At 35.8% G+C, this 17,082-nt stretch overlaps 2 protein-coding genes and 1 long non-coding RNA gene across 9 annotated transcripts; 1 reads left to right on the forward strand and 2 right to left on the reverse strand.

The window, feature by feature from the left end:
• Positions 1 to 11: 11 nt before the first annotated feature.
• On the reverse strand, positions 12 to 3,640 carry LOC309505687. Its single transcript, XR_014208541.1, has 3 exons — positions 2,232 to 3,640; positions 1,456 to 1,557; positions 12 to 820 (listed from the first exon to the last, which is right to left on the reverse strand). It is a non-coding gene; the product is annotated as an uncharacterized lncRNA (long non-coding RNA).
• Positions 3,641 to 3,834: 194 nt separating this feature from the next.
• LOC309505676 (uncharacterized protein) lies at positions 3,835 to 5,579 on the forward strand. The gene is made up of 4 exons (XM_082179150.1): positions 3,835 to 4,134; positions 4,409 to 4,540; positions 4,907 to 5,044; positions 5,344 to 5,579. The coding sequence occupies exons 1-4, from the start codon at positions 3,999 to 4,001 to the stop codon at positions 5,358 to 5,360; spliced, it is 423 nt and encodes a 140-aa protein (XP_082035276.1). The 5' UTR covers positions 3,835 to 3,998; the 3' UTR covers positions 5,361 to 5,579.
• A 540-nt stretch (positions 5,580 to 6,119) lies between these two features.
• Positions 6,120 to 16,817, reverse strand: LOC309505652 (NACHT, LRR and PYD domains-containing protein 3-like). Of its 7 annotated transcripts, none has more exons than XM_082179112.1 (13): positions 16,643 to 16,812; positions 15,387 to 15,478; positions 15,171 to 15,253; positions 14,222 to 14,243; positions 13,333 to 13,425; positions 10,370 to 12,115; positions 10,075 to 10,248; positions 9,361 to 9,522; positions 9,099 to 9,272; positions 8,831 to 9,001; positions 7,263 to 7,436; positions 6,980 to 7,153; positions 6,120 to 6,708 (listed from the first exon to the last, which is right to left on the reverse strand). In XM_082179112.1, exons 2-13 carry the CDS (start codon positions 15,422 to 15,424, stop codon positions 6,636 to 6,638), a joined length of 3,084 nt encoding a protein of 1,027 aa, XP_082035238.1. In that variant the 5' UTR covers positions 15,425 to 15,478; positions 16,643 to 16,812; the 3' UTR covers positions 6,120 to 6,635. The 7 variants fall into 7 exon arrangements, 6 of the variants coding, with proteins under 6 accessions (XP_082035238.1, XP_082035235.1, XP_082035237.1 ...); XM_082179109.1 differs by having other exon boundaries at positions 14,222 to 14,326; positions 15,149 to 15,253; positions 16,643 to 16,811; XM_082179111.1 differs by lacking the exon at positions 14,222 to 14,243 and having other exon boundaries at positions 15,149 to 15,253.
• Positions 16,818 to 17,082: the final 265 nt, after the last annotated feature.

Raw genomic sequence — 17,082 nt, forward strand, 5'->3', positions numbered from 1 at the left:
TAATGTCAAACTGTTTAAAGACAAATGTAGTGCCAAAACTACTGCACAACAGTATAAAAATCAGTTAATTTAAAATATCCAGATACAGGGGCAATCTATTATAGTGACACATACATTAACGTTCAAAAAATTGCTATGATGAAGTTATATATTTACAAACCAAAATATGAGATTCAACTTTGTTATGTGCAAATACATTTGTTTCGTCGCTTTAAAGAACAAATAGGCAAAAACATAAGCACAACATTTTACATTCTCAACTTTCATTCTATATCCTTGTGATTATTGGTCACTTTTATTGTAACTATGCAATAAATATGTCCTTTAGCAAAACACCTGATGAGCACTGACCCTTTTTTATAAAGGCATTAGGCAGAAATCAAGTACAGTTTATGAAGCTGAAAAGAGAAAACAAAATGCTTTAACAATATGGAAAAAGATAAATCACTATTTTCAATATTGGTTCTGCATATATCAAAGAGATCCTGAGGAGGAGTGGGACTCCACATGAAGACTTTCAGAAACTGTGACAGAGCAAAGGGTGCACCTCGCTGGACACATCCTACGCATGCCCAAACAACAACACCCAAACACAGTGATGAAGTGGACACCACCAGGAGGATGCAGGAGACAGGGAAGACCAAGGAAGACACAGAGACAGATGTTTCATGAAGACCTGAAGAATGTCAGTGTCCCATGGGAAGATGTGGAGAACTTGGCCACGGATCGAATACGTTGGAGGACACTTGTTGCCCAATGTGCCCAGCACAGCACTTGATGATGACGTTGTGAGTTTATCCATAACTGTGGGATATGTTTTCTGTAAAGAGTGTTGCATAATTAAATGTTAAAAGCATTTTTATGTTATAAGTTCACTGATATGTGGGCATTTCTATGAATAAAAGTATGTCTTTAATAGCAAGCAATAATCATATGAAAATGATTTACATGCAAACGGGACAGTTATCAGCAGTGTAACATTCTGATTATGACAAAATAATCGAGTATCTGATGTCATGTGACAAGTCAGATCAGCTTTTCCACTCTTGCAAACAGAGGTAGGTTATGAGGTGTGGAGAGACATCATGTATCACTGGAACATGAACAGACGGGGACCAATTTGCAATTAATATAAACTTTCTGACAGTGTGTGTGATATCCGACAACTTTCCAAGAAGTGGCGCAACTGATTTACAAATATCGCGATAAATATGTACAGGAATTGAGGCAGTAGCCAATGACAGCAGTAGGAGTAAAAGCTGCAGGATTGTGTACGAGTACACAAATATGTATGAGTATCGTACGAATTTGACAACTTGTTAAATCTTGTGAATTATTAAGACTTTCAGACTATGTTTGTACTGATTGGGCTATGGGTTTTGTGAGAAAAGTTTTAAGAAACAACAAATGCTTGATAAAATGTTTGATTTAGGGTTAAAACCAACACATACATACCATCGTGAATATTTGCCTTTGCAGCTTTCCGTCTCCTCCGTTTACTTCTCCTCAAACAATAATGGGCTGACTGAGTCCGAAAGGCCCTTTAGGTCTTTTCAGCTGAAAAAAGAGAAAAGAAAATATAATTATGTATAATATATAGGATTATTTAAAGGAAAAAGTACTGATTTACCTTACAAATATTGGATGTTACATTATAAAGCGTTAAAAGCATGGCAAGTGTTGTGGTTAATATGCATTTACAACAAATATCACTTTAAAACTATCAATACAGAGGTAAAAGCATGGTAAGTTTTGTGGTTACTGTCCTTTTACCACACCCTATCACAGTAAAACTAGGGTTACTGTGGTAAAAGCATGGTAAGTGTTGTGGTTACTGTGCATTTACAATAAGTATCACATTAAAACTACCAATAGTGTGGTAAAAGCATGGTAAGTTTTGTGATTACTGTCTTTTTACTACACTTATCACAGTTAAACTAATGTTACTGTGGTAAAAGCATGGTAAGTGTTGTTTTTACTGTGCTTCTACTACAAATACAACTTTGGAACTAATTGTACTATTTTTAATCTGATATGAATATCTAAGCCTATAGCACGTCACGTGACAGGCAGTGTTTAATCATATATTTTGAATTAGAAAGCAATGAAACGCAAAGTCTCCGTGGAAATGGCAGATATATTTGGCAGATTAATATCGACAAACAGAAAAGACATTATATCACACATTATTAGGACAGCGTATTTAGGTATTTATTTACTAGGTTACTTACCAACAGCTGACACACGTGAACTGATGCCAAATATCGCGATGTGTTCGGAACGAGACTTCTTCAGCGCGATTTCCTACTAATAAAATATCATTTTAAAAATATCAATAAACAGCAAAACAATCCAGCTTCCCTGGCAATAAGACCGAAATAATAACATTAAAAAAAATACATAAACCACGATAAGATCTCGTGAATAAATGTTGATTAAACAGCTTCTCTGCTGCAGCCGACAGGCAGAAATAATCGAGCTGTAATCACGAAAGACGAAAAATAACGAAATAAACGTGTCCGTGGCACGAATCAATAGATTAAATTACGTGACCATATCACGAACGTTGGAGTTATCCGTGGTCTCACCACAGACTCAATCCGTGCTCCTATCACAGATTTTAGATCTGACTATATAGCCAAGCGAGCAATAGGTGTAAAACGCCATCAAACTGGATTTTATGATGACAGGACAAGACAAAATTGCAACACAGTCGACATAAAGCTTTCAAGTGTCTAAACAAGTGAGCAACATCACACCATCCAGTGAGTGAGGTCAGGTTGTTGAGGTCCGTGGTGCCATCACGGGACTTCAGTTTGGCTAACAGAATCAGACTGAATTTTTATGATGGCTGGACAATGCAATAGCTACAATAACAGAGAGGTTAAAGTCTTTATGGTATTTGGTGTTGGAAAATAAATAAATATTTAAAATGTTGTGTTTCCAAATGAGAAAGCACGTCCATTGAGTGAGATCTGTTCTCTGTCATTGAAACGGGTATCCGTGTGTGGACCACGGAAGGTGAGTGTCATTGACTTGCGCGTTGGAGTTATCCGTGGTCTCACCACAGACTCACTCCGTGCTCCTATCACAGATTTTAGATCTGACTATAGCCAAGCGAGCAATAGGTGTAAAACGCCATCAAACTGGATTTTATGATGACAGGACGAGACAAAATGTCAAGTTAATTACATGCCATTGCAACACAGTCGACCTAAAGCTTATAAGTTCCTAAACAAGCCAGCAACATTACAACGTCCATGAGTGAGGTCAGGTTGTTGAGGTCCGTGGTGCCATCACGGGACTTCGGTTAGGCTAACTGAAACAAACCGAAATTTTATGATGACAGGACAATGCAATAGCTTCAATAACAGTCAGGTTAACGTCATTATGGCATTTGATGTTGGAAAAGTTCACAAATACTTCAAATGTTGCGTTTCCAAATGAGAAAGCACGTCGATTGAGTGAGATCTGTACTCCGTCATTGAAACGGGTATCCGTGTGTGGACCACGGAAGGTCAATGTCATTGACTTGCATTGGAGTAATATCCGTGGCCGCATCACGGAATTTGGGGCGATTCCGTGATGGCTCCACGGATTTTGAGTTAAGGGCCCGTGGACATTTCACGGAATCCTGTGAGACCAGGTTGCCATAGTGTCCACGTGGATTAACTACGCTAAGTCATCTCCTAATTATGGTAATTATTTCGACAACTGCGTGAACGCATCGCTCTGCTCCTCCAAACTTAATCAAACACACCTGAACAAGCTAATCAAGGTCTTCAAGGTTAGGCTAAAGCTACAGGCAGGTGAGCTTGATCAGGAGTTATTTACCCAGACCTCGCTGGATCTTTAAAAACCCGTTTTCAAATATCCTTTATAGCGATTTATGTTGTGGGATTCAGTTGCTTGTTTTTAGTGAAGTTTTGTGTGTTTGTCGATGTTCCTCTTTCCTGACTCACTAATTCACGAGTTCATTGAGAGCGCAGGTTGAGAGGATGACAGCTCGGGTGTACTGCTTGTTGAGTGCTGTTTTATTGTGTCAGTCTGGGTGTTTGAGCACAACAGATGCTGGATCTTTTGGCTTCGTGCAGCCAGAAGAAGATGCCTTACAAAATACGACTTCTGTTTTAGGTACGGTAGGCCTACTTTTAGTTACAAAATAAAATTTTCGGAAAACCCATGAACTATCTAATATGAGCGTGTAGGCCTACTACTTCTGTTACATCCCCTACTATAGTGGCTTTGAAACTAATTGACAGTTTAGTGAAATGGTATTTCTACTTGATTTGAAGCAGATCAGTATGAATATTTTCAAGATTTTGATGCATATTGCAAGACCCCTGATGTACAAATGCAAAAGCACACCTGATGTCCCCTAACAATCCTCTTGAATCCTCTTCTGTAGTGTCCGGTCAGTGTCCGGCGAAGCTGAAGGTTGTGCCGTCCCGTCAAGGATGTTCTTGTGATAGAGACTGCTCTGGAGGAAACATATGCTGTCAATTTCCCTGTGGGCACGTGTGTGTGCCGCCTGTTTTCAGTGAGTTTCAATTAATGATGGATGCTAGAGGTCTTCCAAAGGAAACACTGAAAATATTTTTTTTGTGTATCCTATTTAAACAAGTTTTCAATCAGAAATTGCTAGTAAATTTCACAAATAATTGCAAAAAAATCCCAAGTAACTCATTGAACTAAACATGAAACTTTGAAGTAGAAAGAATGAACTAGTATTCTTGTAAAACCTACTCTGATCTGACAACTTCTATAGGCTATATATAAGTGCTGTCAATTGATTTTAAAAACATACGTTAACGCACTAAGTCTGACAGGACACACACATTGTTTGAACGGTAAATGAGACCTTTTAGCATTCAGTGATGTTTTCACTGACATGTCTGTATAACAGCAAAGCCAGGAGAGTGTCCAAGTGTACAACCAGAAGTTGGAGAGTGTGCCCAGTTGTGCATCTATGACAGTGACTGTTTGAACAATGAGAAATGCTGCAGCAATGGACATAGACATCAGTGTATGGATCCATATACAGGTATTTGGTTTTTTTAGGTAATGTAGTGTTTAGGGTCTCTTTTTTTCCTTTTTTTTTTTTCTTTTTCCGTTTGTCTTTTATAATTATCATATCATATTCGATGACAAAAGTACCATAATTCAGCCCATAGCAGTTTCAAGCACAGAATACCTTTACAAAATAAAATAAAAATGATAATGTGATAATGTGTCTTTCCTATGTTAAGGAAAACTTACTATTCATGATTTGAGTTGATGTACATCTGAGACTGAATCCTGCTGAAAGGACAGACTAAAGCTGACTATCTGTATCTATTACAGTCGAACCTGAAGCCTAACCGCCAAAGCCTGCAGTCGAACCACCGAAACCTGAAGCCGAACCACCAAAACCTGAAGCCGAACCGTGCAGTACTGCATTAGTGGTGATCGCTGTATCAGTTATGGCCAATGTCAGTCATCACAAGATTAATTTTGCGTAACTCATACTAGAGTTCTTTTACAGATCATTTCAGTGCTTGGTTCATATGGGGTGTTTTCCGTTTACCACCAAATAAGTAATATTGATGTATTTTATAATGTGGAATAAAATGTGTAAGTATCTTGAGCTTGTTCAGCACAAACCTTATTTCAGCCATTTAACCAAAACCTCATTCAAAATTGGCACATTGATTTCAGGTCGATGGAACCAGAAGTGCTAAAATGTTAACTCGCTTATGTTATGCTATGTCCTCTGTAGAGGAAACCAGGACAGAGTTGTTAAAGATATGATGTACAATATAGGCAAAACAATGGGTTTATTTACCAAAACATTTTTAGGTTTTGTTTTTTTTAAAACAAAAATATTTTATAAAGATGATTCTCAACTGTTATCAAATATATAACAATGAATTGATGTACCATTTTTAGTTTATGCAATATGTGGGTAAAATGGCCATAAATGTGTAGCCCCATTCAATTTGAGCGAAACACTTTTTTTTTTTTTTTTAGCACCACTCACTGGACATTTCACTTTGAAACTGTCGTGAAACGTGCACGATGCAACGTATTTTGCAAAAATGTTGCCACAGGTATGTTTTTTCCAATGAGCCTGGGCTGTGTAAAAACATTGACTTTTTATTTATATTTGATTCTCACCCTTATTACGTTGAGGGCATGACGCACATTTAGGCCTTCACCTAAATTAATAAAGATGTGAATTCACTTAGCGAAATATGACGTTAGAATTTTAGTTTATAGGACAATATTATTAAAATGTTGAAACTAAAACAAGTAACTATAACTACAGAAGAAAACATACAAAAAAACATACATTTCTATAACTCAAAAAACATTGCCCTTGTAATACATTAATCTTCACGTACTGTATACCCTTCAGTATATTCATTAACATATGCATTTGTAAATTGTGCTAACTTAAAGTTATTTAATTTATGTATTGCTAGAGGAGCTCAAATCTATCATATCACTTTTGTCTCTCTTTTATGAATGTAAATATTTAAAAAGGGCTACTTCAATGCTGAAAAATTCAGTGCTGATTCTTGTGTGCAATATGAATCTTTCTCAACTTTTGTCAGATATACAAGTATTAGTTTCTTTATAAATGTGCAGCAGGATCATTGTTGCTCCTGAGAAGTGCCAGGATCATTATTGTTTTCTGTGAAAGATACAGATCTCCCAATGGATAAACTGAAAGAAAAGACAAAGACGTGTGACAAAGTGACAAATAAATGACATCTCTACAATATATATAAAATTAATACTGAGTGTACAGGTCAATAGATTTTTTGCAAATAACTAATTTCAGTCTTGTTCCTTATACTAAGTTTTACTAAGGCTTAAAAAATACTTGGTTGTATGGACTAGTAGGGTACTTTTTTATGGTTTTGAGCTTGAAAATATGACTCACCATCCACTAAAAATGTTTTGAATTACATGTGGTTGAGTAAAAGAAACTCACTTGACTTTTTTCAGTTTATTATTTGGAAGAGCCTGAAGAGCTGAGAGCTGCTCCTTTGTTGACGTTCCTATTTCATTCCCAGATAGATGCAGCTTACTCAAGTGTGAGGGGTTTGCCATCAGAGCAGAAATCAGAGCAGCACAACCTTCATCTCTGACACCACAATCTTTCAACCTGCAGAGGCAACAAATACACATCTTCTCTGTTCAGGATACACAACTCATTGACAGAATTGTGATTCCTGAGTTTGACTTGCAAAGTAATTTAATCACTGTGACTCTACCCTAGTGTCTCTAGTTTACAGTGGGGATTCTCCAGTGCAGTAGATAACAGCTTCAGCCCTGAATCTCCTATGACGTTGCTAGATAGATTCAGCTCTTTCAGCTGGGAGAGGTTTGATGTCAGAGCCGAAGCCAAAGCAGCACAGCCTTCATGAGTGATACCACAACCAGTCACCCTGCATAGAGAAAGACAACACTATTAATCAGTGTAAAAAATACACACGTACTATTGTTGAGGAGGCACCAGTGACAGTCCTAGTGGTATGATTGATTTTCATTTTGTGTACATGAGGACCTGGTTTAAAATCCCAACTTAATATATGCATTTTTGGTAACACAGTGTCCTTGTTAACACTAGAAGTGCCATGGCGGTCATTTTGACCGTTTTGAATTTTATATCTGCAATAACTTTGTTGAAAAAATAAATAAAATCCTGCCGGTACCTGACTTTTCCTAAAAGTGTCTGTATTTTCATTTAAAATGTTTTTCATATAAATTGCACATAAGGCAAAAAAACAAATGAACATATTTACCTATTTCGGCCATAGACGGTCATATTGACCGCACTGAATTTCGCGGTATTATTATAGGCTATACCAATATACACAACAATAAAATGTGGTAAAAATACACAAAACATATTCAACAACAAATAATTTAAATGTAATGATATTCAGAACAGAACAAGAATGAAAAAATAACTATAAACAAGCCAAAATGAAATACTTTATAAGCGAAAGTGAAAGTAAGCGGTGTTAGGCTCACGTAATTCTCTAATTAGAATCAAAATGTTTCAACATTTGCGATGTATTTGGATGGTAAACTATTTTAAACTAAACTACTTTATTATAGGCTTTGTACTTCATTCACGTTCCAGTATCGACGGAAAAAATCATCCTCTTCACACGTGCAAAATGGTACGAATTGTATGAGGCTATACTGACTATATAAACAGAGCAGTGGAATTTGTATATGTTAGGTTGACTATTTTATTATGGCTATAATGAACAGGCTGCAATGTCAAGACTGCAATGCTGTAATATGGTGTGTGTGTGTGTGTGTGTCGGCGGGCGCGGCCGCGATCGAACAGTGGAAATATGAAAATATAGGCTACTCCGTTATTTTGTTCAGGACATCTACAGATATTATTTATAAATGTATAATTAAACTTGTTTAAATGTACAGTTTGGTGTTGTTTTGTTTTTAAAATATATCCTAATACAATAAATGAATTAATCTCTCAATTGGGTATGTATCATTAAAGCGGCAGTTCTAGTAGTTATGGAATTCTGGCACTTCTAGTGTTAAACTTTACATGTAGTTACTATAGTAATAACTATAAATTATGCAAAATTACATGCAACTAACCCTAAAACAAATCCTAATTCTAACCCTATAGTAAGCACAAATGTAGTTCATTAATATTACTCAATATGTATAATTATAAAATAGACACCTTAAAAGAAAATATAACCTAATTTTTGTTTGTATTCCCATCTAATAATAATATAACAATTAAATACAATATTAAATAAAATATTCAATGTATGACTCAGGAACGTCTTCTTACCACAGTTCTTCAAGTCCAAAAGGACACTTTGGTCCATTAGCAAGAAACTTAATTCCAGAATCTCCCAGTTTATTCTCTGACAGATCCAGCTCTTCCATGTGTGAGGGGTTTGATCTCAGAGCTGAAACCAGAGCTGCACAACCTTCATCTGCGAGACCACACTCCTTCAGCCTACAGAGAGAACAATGACACATCCTTCACTCATTTCATTCATGATACACCGATTGGTTCAGTAGTAACAACCTTAGCAGACAAAATGAGATCTTACTTCAGAACCTTCAGCTGACACTCAGGATTCTTTAGAGTGGCATACAGAAGCTTCGCTCCCAGATCTCGTACACTATTTCTAGTCAGATCCAGCTCTCTCAGGTGTGAGGGGTTTGATGTCAGAGCTGAAGCCAGAGCAGCACAACCTTCTTCTGTGATACCACAATCCCTCAGCCTGCAGACAGAACAATTACACTTATTTGTATATAGGTGTATTGAGGATAGACTTAAGTATTTCGTATATTAGCCCAAGCAAATCATACTTCAGTTTCTGTATTGTACAGAGAGAATCAGAAAGACACGTCACTCCTCTATCTCCTAGTTTATTAAATGACAAATCCAGATGTTTCAGTTGTGAGGAGCTTGATCTCAGAGCTGAAGCCAGAGAAGCACAACCTTCATCTGTGACACCACAGCCATTCAGCCTGCAGAGAGAACAATAAATAATTCTGTCTCAGTTAACACACCAGAGCAAAGGCTTCTTCATGAATAGGTCATCACAACCTACGTACATTTAAATATTTGCTCTGGTATTGTGTGTCTATTTTGCAGAAAATGAGTATTGGAAATGTTTCAGATATTTCAGTATCGAAAAATCTATATTTTTAACAATATTGCTCTTAGTTTATTTCAGATGCCTTTTTAAAAGACTACAATTGAAATATGTATATATAATATATACAAATTCAACCCGCCAAAGTTTTTTTTTTTACATTTGGCGCATTTGGCGGTTGTTGTTAATGTCGAGCCCAGCTCTCCAACCCATGCTCCTGGAGAGCTATATTTACTGTAGACTTTGTTTCCAACCCTGCTCCAATAGATTTTCTGGTTCAGGTGTGTTTTATTGGGCTTGGAGCTGAACTGCAGGATTGTAGCTATCCTGGAACATGGTTGGAGACCCCTACATATATATTATATAGATAGTATTATACAAATATTTTAGGCATACGCATCATAATAATAACACAAACCATTACCTCAGTATCTCTAGTATGCAATGAGAACTTCCCAGTCCTTCAGAGAGCAATTTCACTCCTGCATCCTTTAGTTCATTTCCATTCAGATTCAATTCCTTTATACATGAATACTCAGAGGCGAGAGCTATGGCCAGAGGAGAGCAGCACTTTGTTTTCAGTTCACAATGAGCAACCCTATGAAAAGTAATAACATTGACAGAAGATTTTATTTAACAATAAATCATAATTGATTTAAAATAAAAAATAAAGACAATTTGAAAGATGACAATTTAAATGTATTGTCATTATAACATACAAAACTGATTTGGACGCTTTAAGGACAGGTACAAGATGCTGAAGAACTTGCTCCATTTTTGGACAGTTGGTTTTCCAGCTATATTTCTTCAACTGAAACACATCCAAGTTCTCTGAAGTCAGAAGAACAAACACCACAGCTGACCATTGTAAGGGGGTAATTTTGACTGTGGTAAGAGCTCTACAGTTGAGATAACGCTGAATTTGTTCCACTAGTTCACTGTCACCCAGATCATTGAGGCAGTGGAACAGATTGATGAATTTCTCTGGAGTTGGATGTTCCTCTATCTTCTTCTTGATGTATTTGACTGTTTCCTGCAAATTGTGGTTCCTGCTCTCTGTCTGTGTCAGAAGAACTTTTAAGAGCGTATGATTGGACTCAAGGGAAAAGCCCAGAAGGAAGCGAAGAAATAGGCCCAGGTGTCCATTTTGACTTTCTAAGGTCTCATCAACAGCTCTCTGATGCAGGTCAAATATTGGGACCTGTTTATGTGTTGATTCAGTCATTTGGACAAACACATTGATGTTCCGGGTGATGAAGGTGTGATGCACAAACAGCGCAGCAAGATGTTCCTGAATGCTGAGGTGAACAAAGCAGAAGACTTTCCTCTGACACAGAACAAACTCCTCTCTGAAGATCTGAGTGCACAATCCTGAGTACACTGATGCTTCTGTCATGTCAATGCCACACTCGCTCAGATCTTCTTCATAGAAGATCACATTGTGTTTCATAAGCTGTTGAAAAGCCAGTTTCCCCAGTTTGAGGATCACGTTTTCATCTGTCACTTTCTTCTCATAGTCCTTCTCATGTTTGATGTTGGTCTGAAGGATCAGGAAGTGTGTGTACATTTGAGTGAGAGTCTTGGGAATCTCTCCACTCTCTGCTCCACTTAACATCTTCTCTAGAACAGTGGCTGAGATCCAGCAGAACACTGGGATGTTGCACATGATGTAGAGGCTCCTCGATGACTTCAGGTGTGAGATGATTTTATTGGCCAGACTCTGATCAGTGATTCTCTTCCTGAAGTATTCCTCTTTCTGTGGGTCATTGAAGCCTCGTACCTCTGTCACTCGATGAACACACTCAGAGGGGATGAGATCAGATGCTGCTGGTCTGGAGGTGATCCAGATGAGAGCAGAGGGAAGCAGATTCCCGAAAATGAGGTTCGTCAGCAGCACGTCCACTGATGTCTCTTTGGTTGCATCATGTAGAGTCTCATTGCTGTGAAAATTTAAGTGAAAACGGCACTCGTCCAAACCATCAAAGATGAACAACACTTTATATTTATCACTGAAAATGTCCATTTCCATAGTTTCAGGGAAAAAAACGTGGAGAAGATCTGAAAGACTGAGTTTGTCCTTTTTCAAATTGAGCTCTCTGAAAGGAAGTGGAAATATGAGGTAGATGTCCTGATTCACATTCCCTTCAGCCCAGTCCAGAATGAACTTCTGCACAGAGACTGTTTTTCCAATGCCAGCAAATCCTTTAGTCAGCACAGTTCTGATGGGTTGGTTTTGTCCTGGTAAGGGTTTGAAGATGTCATTGCGGTTGATTGGGGTGTCAGCTGTAGCTGCTCTCTTAGCTGCCGTTTCAATCTGTCTGATCTCATATTCATCATTAAACTCTCTTCCTTCTGTGATGTAGAGCTCAGTGTAGATCTCATTCAATAGTTGTGGGTTTCCATGCTTTGTTATTCCCTCATGCAGATGTTGAAACTTCTTCCGCAGCTTTGTTTTAAGTTTAAGCCTGTAGAATTAAAAAATAGTCACACATATCACTAAATGTTTATTACTTTAATGTAACTTAACAGGGTTCAAGTTAAAACATGGGTTTGAATTGTGAATCGTTTTAGTGGGGTCCCAGGACATGCTACCAAGTGAGGTTTATTTGTTAGGTGTTTTTTTTTTGTGTGCAAAAATGGTCTTTTGTGGCAAAGTTGGCCAGGTTTTTCCTTTCAATCATTCTTAGAACACATTTTACGCATGGCTCTTGATTCTGACTTGTACTTGGCCTTATAAAAATGTACATAGTTTTTGTATTTGTTTAAGCATTTGGTACAACAAGGCATTTGTTACCTTATGGGTAAGACCATTGATGGCTCCTTGTTACTATGCTTAGGCCAATGTGAATCTCTTTTTCTTTTTCTTATTAATCTAATTTGTTATGAAAAATAGCAACCTACACATTTAGAAACTATAGCTACAACATCCCACAGTTGTAATATAAATCCATAGTGAAAAATCTATTCGCTAAACTCAATGTATATTCATTAATAGCCTGATTCTAAATATGTTTCCATTACCATGGTACTAATATTGTACATTTGTATAGGCTGGTATATATATAATAATGGATTGTACTTGGTATTTTGGTTATTGGGGGGTTCAGCTGGTGCAGACCTTAGCAGAGATTTTAATTCCTTACAGAAATACAAAATATATTTGGCGATGTTTGTGTGATTTTGATCATTGGCAATTATCATTGATTTTTATCATAATTAAAAGTAACAAAATATCTTATGTTCCCCAAACATGAAGGTGAATAAATGATGACAAAAAAGTTAAAAAATTTGGGAAAACTAACCCTTTAATTGAGATTCAGATGTGATTTTAATAAATTTACATAAGTAATTTAATGTCTAAAAACAGTAATAAATAAATAATCACCATAATAACATTTTTATGATTACAAATTGTAATATTAGGTGTAATTAACACTAATACAAAATATGTTTAATTACACAAAACAATTAATTTGTTAATCAATTGATTCACACCGCCCTAATTACTTTATCTATTTGGACAAGTGTGTCCACAAAACTTGCATTAAATATATATATCTAGTTTTTAGGGTATTTTTGCCTTTATTTTGACTGGATAGGACAATGAGAGATTATAATACTGATTATAATAAAAAGGGTTTTCTTTTGACCAGTGACACAAAATGACAATCCATAAATTTACCTGTCTTCAGAAGTGCTGTCACCTTTGAATCCATCATGCGTTGAAGCGCCACCACTCATTAACACACAGCTGTCATCTGGTGATATTTTATGCCTGTAACAATGCATATTTTACTTCATATGCAATAAAACAACAACAACAACTTTTAGGAACATTTAAGAAAAATGTCCATTTGCAGAATAACTTATTATAGCAGCCATTTGATTTTCTGACAGAAATATTTGCAAATGTTATGACGTGTAATTTTGACCATTGACTATCTATATTGGCTGTCAATTTTAAAATGTGAAAATGGCAGATCTTTTGACGTGTCTCTACTGACTGTGTCTCATCTCTTCTGCCTGTAACAGAGAGCAGATTATACTGTAACAGTAACTAATAAAAATGGTCTGTTAAGAATAACAGTAAAAATAAGTAAAATTACACATCACTTGCATTGTAAGCTTAATACAAATTCAGATGATTTACATGTCACACCACGTCAATTCAAATCTTCGATTTAATGCATTCTAAGATTTGCAAAGTAGTTTATAAAATAAAATGGTATAGAATATCACCATAAATATATTTATTATTATACATTTTATTATGTGTGATCAATTGCATCTAACACAGTTTATTGTGATTAATCACCAAAAATGATTGATTCACAGTCCTAATTCCTTTAGATATTTGGATGTTTGTCTCCACAAAACTTGAGTTAAATGAACTTTTTTATATTAATTTGACAGGACAGTTTATAGAGAGACAGGAAATGATAGAAAACGAGACAGCATTTTGGAAAACAGAGGTCATTTGATTTTCTGAGAGAAATATTGCAAAGATTGTGCAAATTTATGTGTAACTTTAATCAGTGACACAAAATGATCGTCCCCATCTATAAATGTACCTGTCTTCAGAAGTGCTGTCACCTTTGAATTCAAGATCCAGGTGCTTTGATGCATTACTCTTCTGGGACACACAGCTGGGCACCTTTGAGTCTGATGTTTTATGCCTGTAACAATGCATATTTTACTTCATATGCAATAAAACAACAACAACAACAATAACAACAATTATAAACAACAACTTTTAGGAACATTTAAGAAAAGTGTCCATTTGCAGAATCACTTATTATAGCAGCCATTTGATTTTCTGACAGAAATATTTGCAAATGTTATGACGTGTAATTTTGACCATTGACTATCAATATTGGCTGTCAATTTTAAAATGTGAAAATGGCAGATCTTTTGACGTGTCTCTACTGACTGTGTCTCATCTCTTCTGCCTGTAACAGAGAGCAGATTATACTATAACAGCAAATAATAAAAATGGTCTGTTAAGAATAACAGTAAAAATAAGTAAAATTACACATCACTTGCATTGTAAGCTTAATACAAATTCAGATGATTTACACGTGACACCACGTCAATTCAAATCTTCGATTTAATGCATTCTAAGATTTGTATAGTAGTTTATAAAATAAAATGGTATAGAATATCACCATAAATATATTTATTATTATACATTCTATTATGTGTGATTAATTGCATCTAACACAGTTTATTGTGATTAATCACAAAAAAATGATTGATTCACAGTCCTAATTCCTTTAGATATTTGGATGTTTGTCTCCACAAAACTTGAGTTAAATGAACTTTTTTATATTAATTTGACAGGACAGTTTATAGAGAGATTGGAAATTATAGAAAACGAGGCAGCATTTGGGACAACAGAGGTAATTTGATTTTCTGAGTGAAATATTGCAAAGATTGTGCAAATTTATGTGTAACTTTAATCAGTGACACAAAATGATCGTCCCCATCTATAAATGTACCTGTCTTCAGAAGTGCTGCCACCTTTGAATTCAAGATCCAGGTGCTTTGATGCATTACTCTTCTGGGACACACAGCTGGACACCTGTGAGTCTGATGTTTTATGCCTGTAACAATGCAAATTTGACTTAATTTACAACAATAAAAACAACAACAACAACAACCATAACAACAATTATCTGTTCAGAATAAACTAATGATTAACAAATGTAAAAGTTTTTCTCGAATTTGTATGCTTACTTGCGTGTAGGAGTTACACTTTGCAGTGGAGGATCCATTGCTGTTTACTCCTTGGTTCTGTAAATCTCATCCACTCTTACTGGGTTACAAAACTATTGAGAGTTTCAATTAGAAAAGTATTAACTAGAAAAATATTTTATATACAGCAATAATTCAAAATACATTAATAAAATATCTAATTTAAAATCCATATTAAAATAATTTAATATAGAAACATGTATCTAAATATAGATGAATTATGGGATAAATTATGAGGAAAAACAAGGTCCATGCACATGCAGTGCAATTAAAGCAAAGCAAATAAAAAAGACATGGACTTGGATGCAGCAATAATCTAAGAGGTCTAGGTTTATATTCTGCAAGCATATTCAAATTTAGTCTCTCTCTCTCACACACACACACAGACACACACACACACACACACACACACACACACACACACACACACACACACACACACACACACACACACACACACACACACAAATATATTATTATGGTAACACTACAATTTCATTAGTTAACATGAACTAAGAATGAACAATACTTCTTCAGCATTTATTCATCTTAGTTAATGTTAATTTCAATATTTACTAATACATTATCAAAATCAAATGTTGTATTTGTTACCATGAGTTAATGCATTGAACTAACATGAACAATGAACAGCTGGATTTTTATTAACTAACATTAACAAAAATTAATAAATACTGTAACAAATGTATTGCTCATCGTTAGTTCATGTTAATACATTAACTAATGTTAACAAATGATATCTTATTGTAAAGTGTAAAGTACCATTATTATTATTATAGCCTATATTTACCTTAAAAAACTAATTTATTGTAAAGTGTAAAGTACCATTATTATTATTATTATTATTATAGCCTTCTGGATTAATGCCAATGGCTTTCTTCCCTCTTTGATCTGCCTCAGCCTGTTGAACAGGTTTAATGCAAAAAGCTACAAACACACCCTTGTTACAATTGTGAAACCAAAACTTTTATATACTTTTATATTAATTGTGCTATTTTTGTATGTTGATGTTTTCATTTTTGTTTTATTATAAGCCTAAATAAGCTATTACAAAATAGACAAGATTTATTGTAGTGATACAGACATTTTATGTTCCCTCATATTTGTTGGATGCTTATTCTAAGCGAAATCAACTTATCCTCTAAAAGCAACAGACATTTCACGTTCAAACACGTATTCTCTCAAAGTATTAATGTAATAAAATGAAAAAAAAACCTTACAGTTAAAACGCCAAACCTCGCATTTTCCAGACGAAATCTTTAACACCCATAAAGGTAGATGTTGTTCCAGTGACTGAGATCCTGCCTACTGGATGTGCAGCCTTAAATTTGGAGACGCCCTCATGAATGGATGTGACGTATGTTACACCACAGTAGATAGGCTTGTTTGAGCAAAATCTGCGCAGAACCGATCACCGGTGATCACCGCGAGATGCATGCCGGTTAGAAACGTGTCCGAGTGCGGTCCGACTCCGACTTGCTCTGAAGTCATGCTGACGTAGTCAAAAAACTCTCGCCAACGCATGGCGGACTTGTCGCATTCTGCAGTCAGGCGCATTTGCTCTCCCGACTGAGCTGATCAAAAACATGATGGGAAACGACTTGCTGACAACACAGCTTAATGCTCATTGGTTTAAACGACCGTGATGTATTGTTCTCTT

This window comes from Leuciscus leuciscus (assembly GCF_965113295.1).
Source record: "Leuciscus leuciscus genome assembly, chromosome: 9".
Classification (NCBI taxonomy): Eukaryota; Metazoa; Chordata; class Actinopteri; order Cypriniformes; family Leuciscidae; genus Leuciscus; species Leuciscus leuciscus.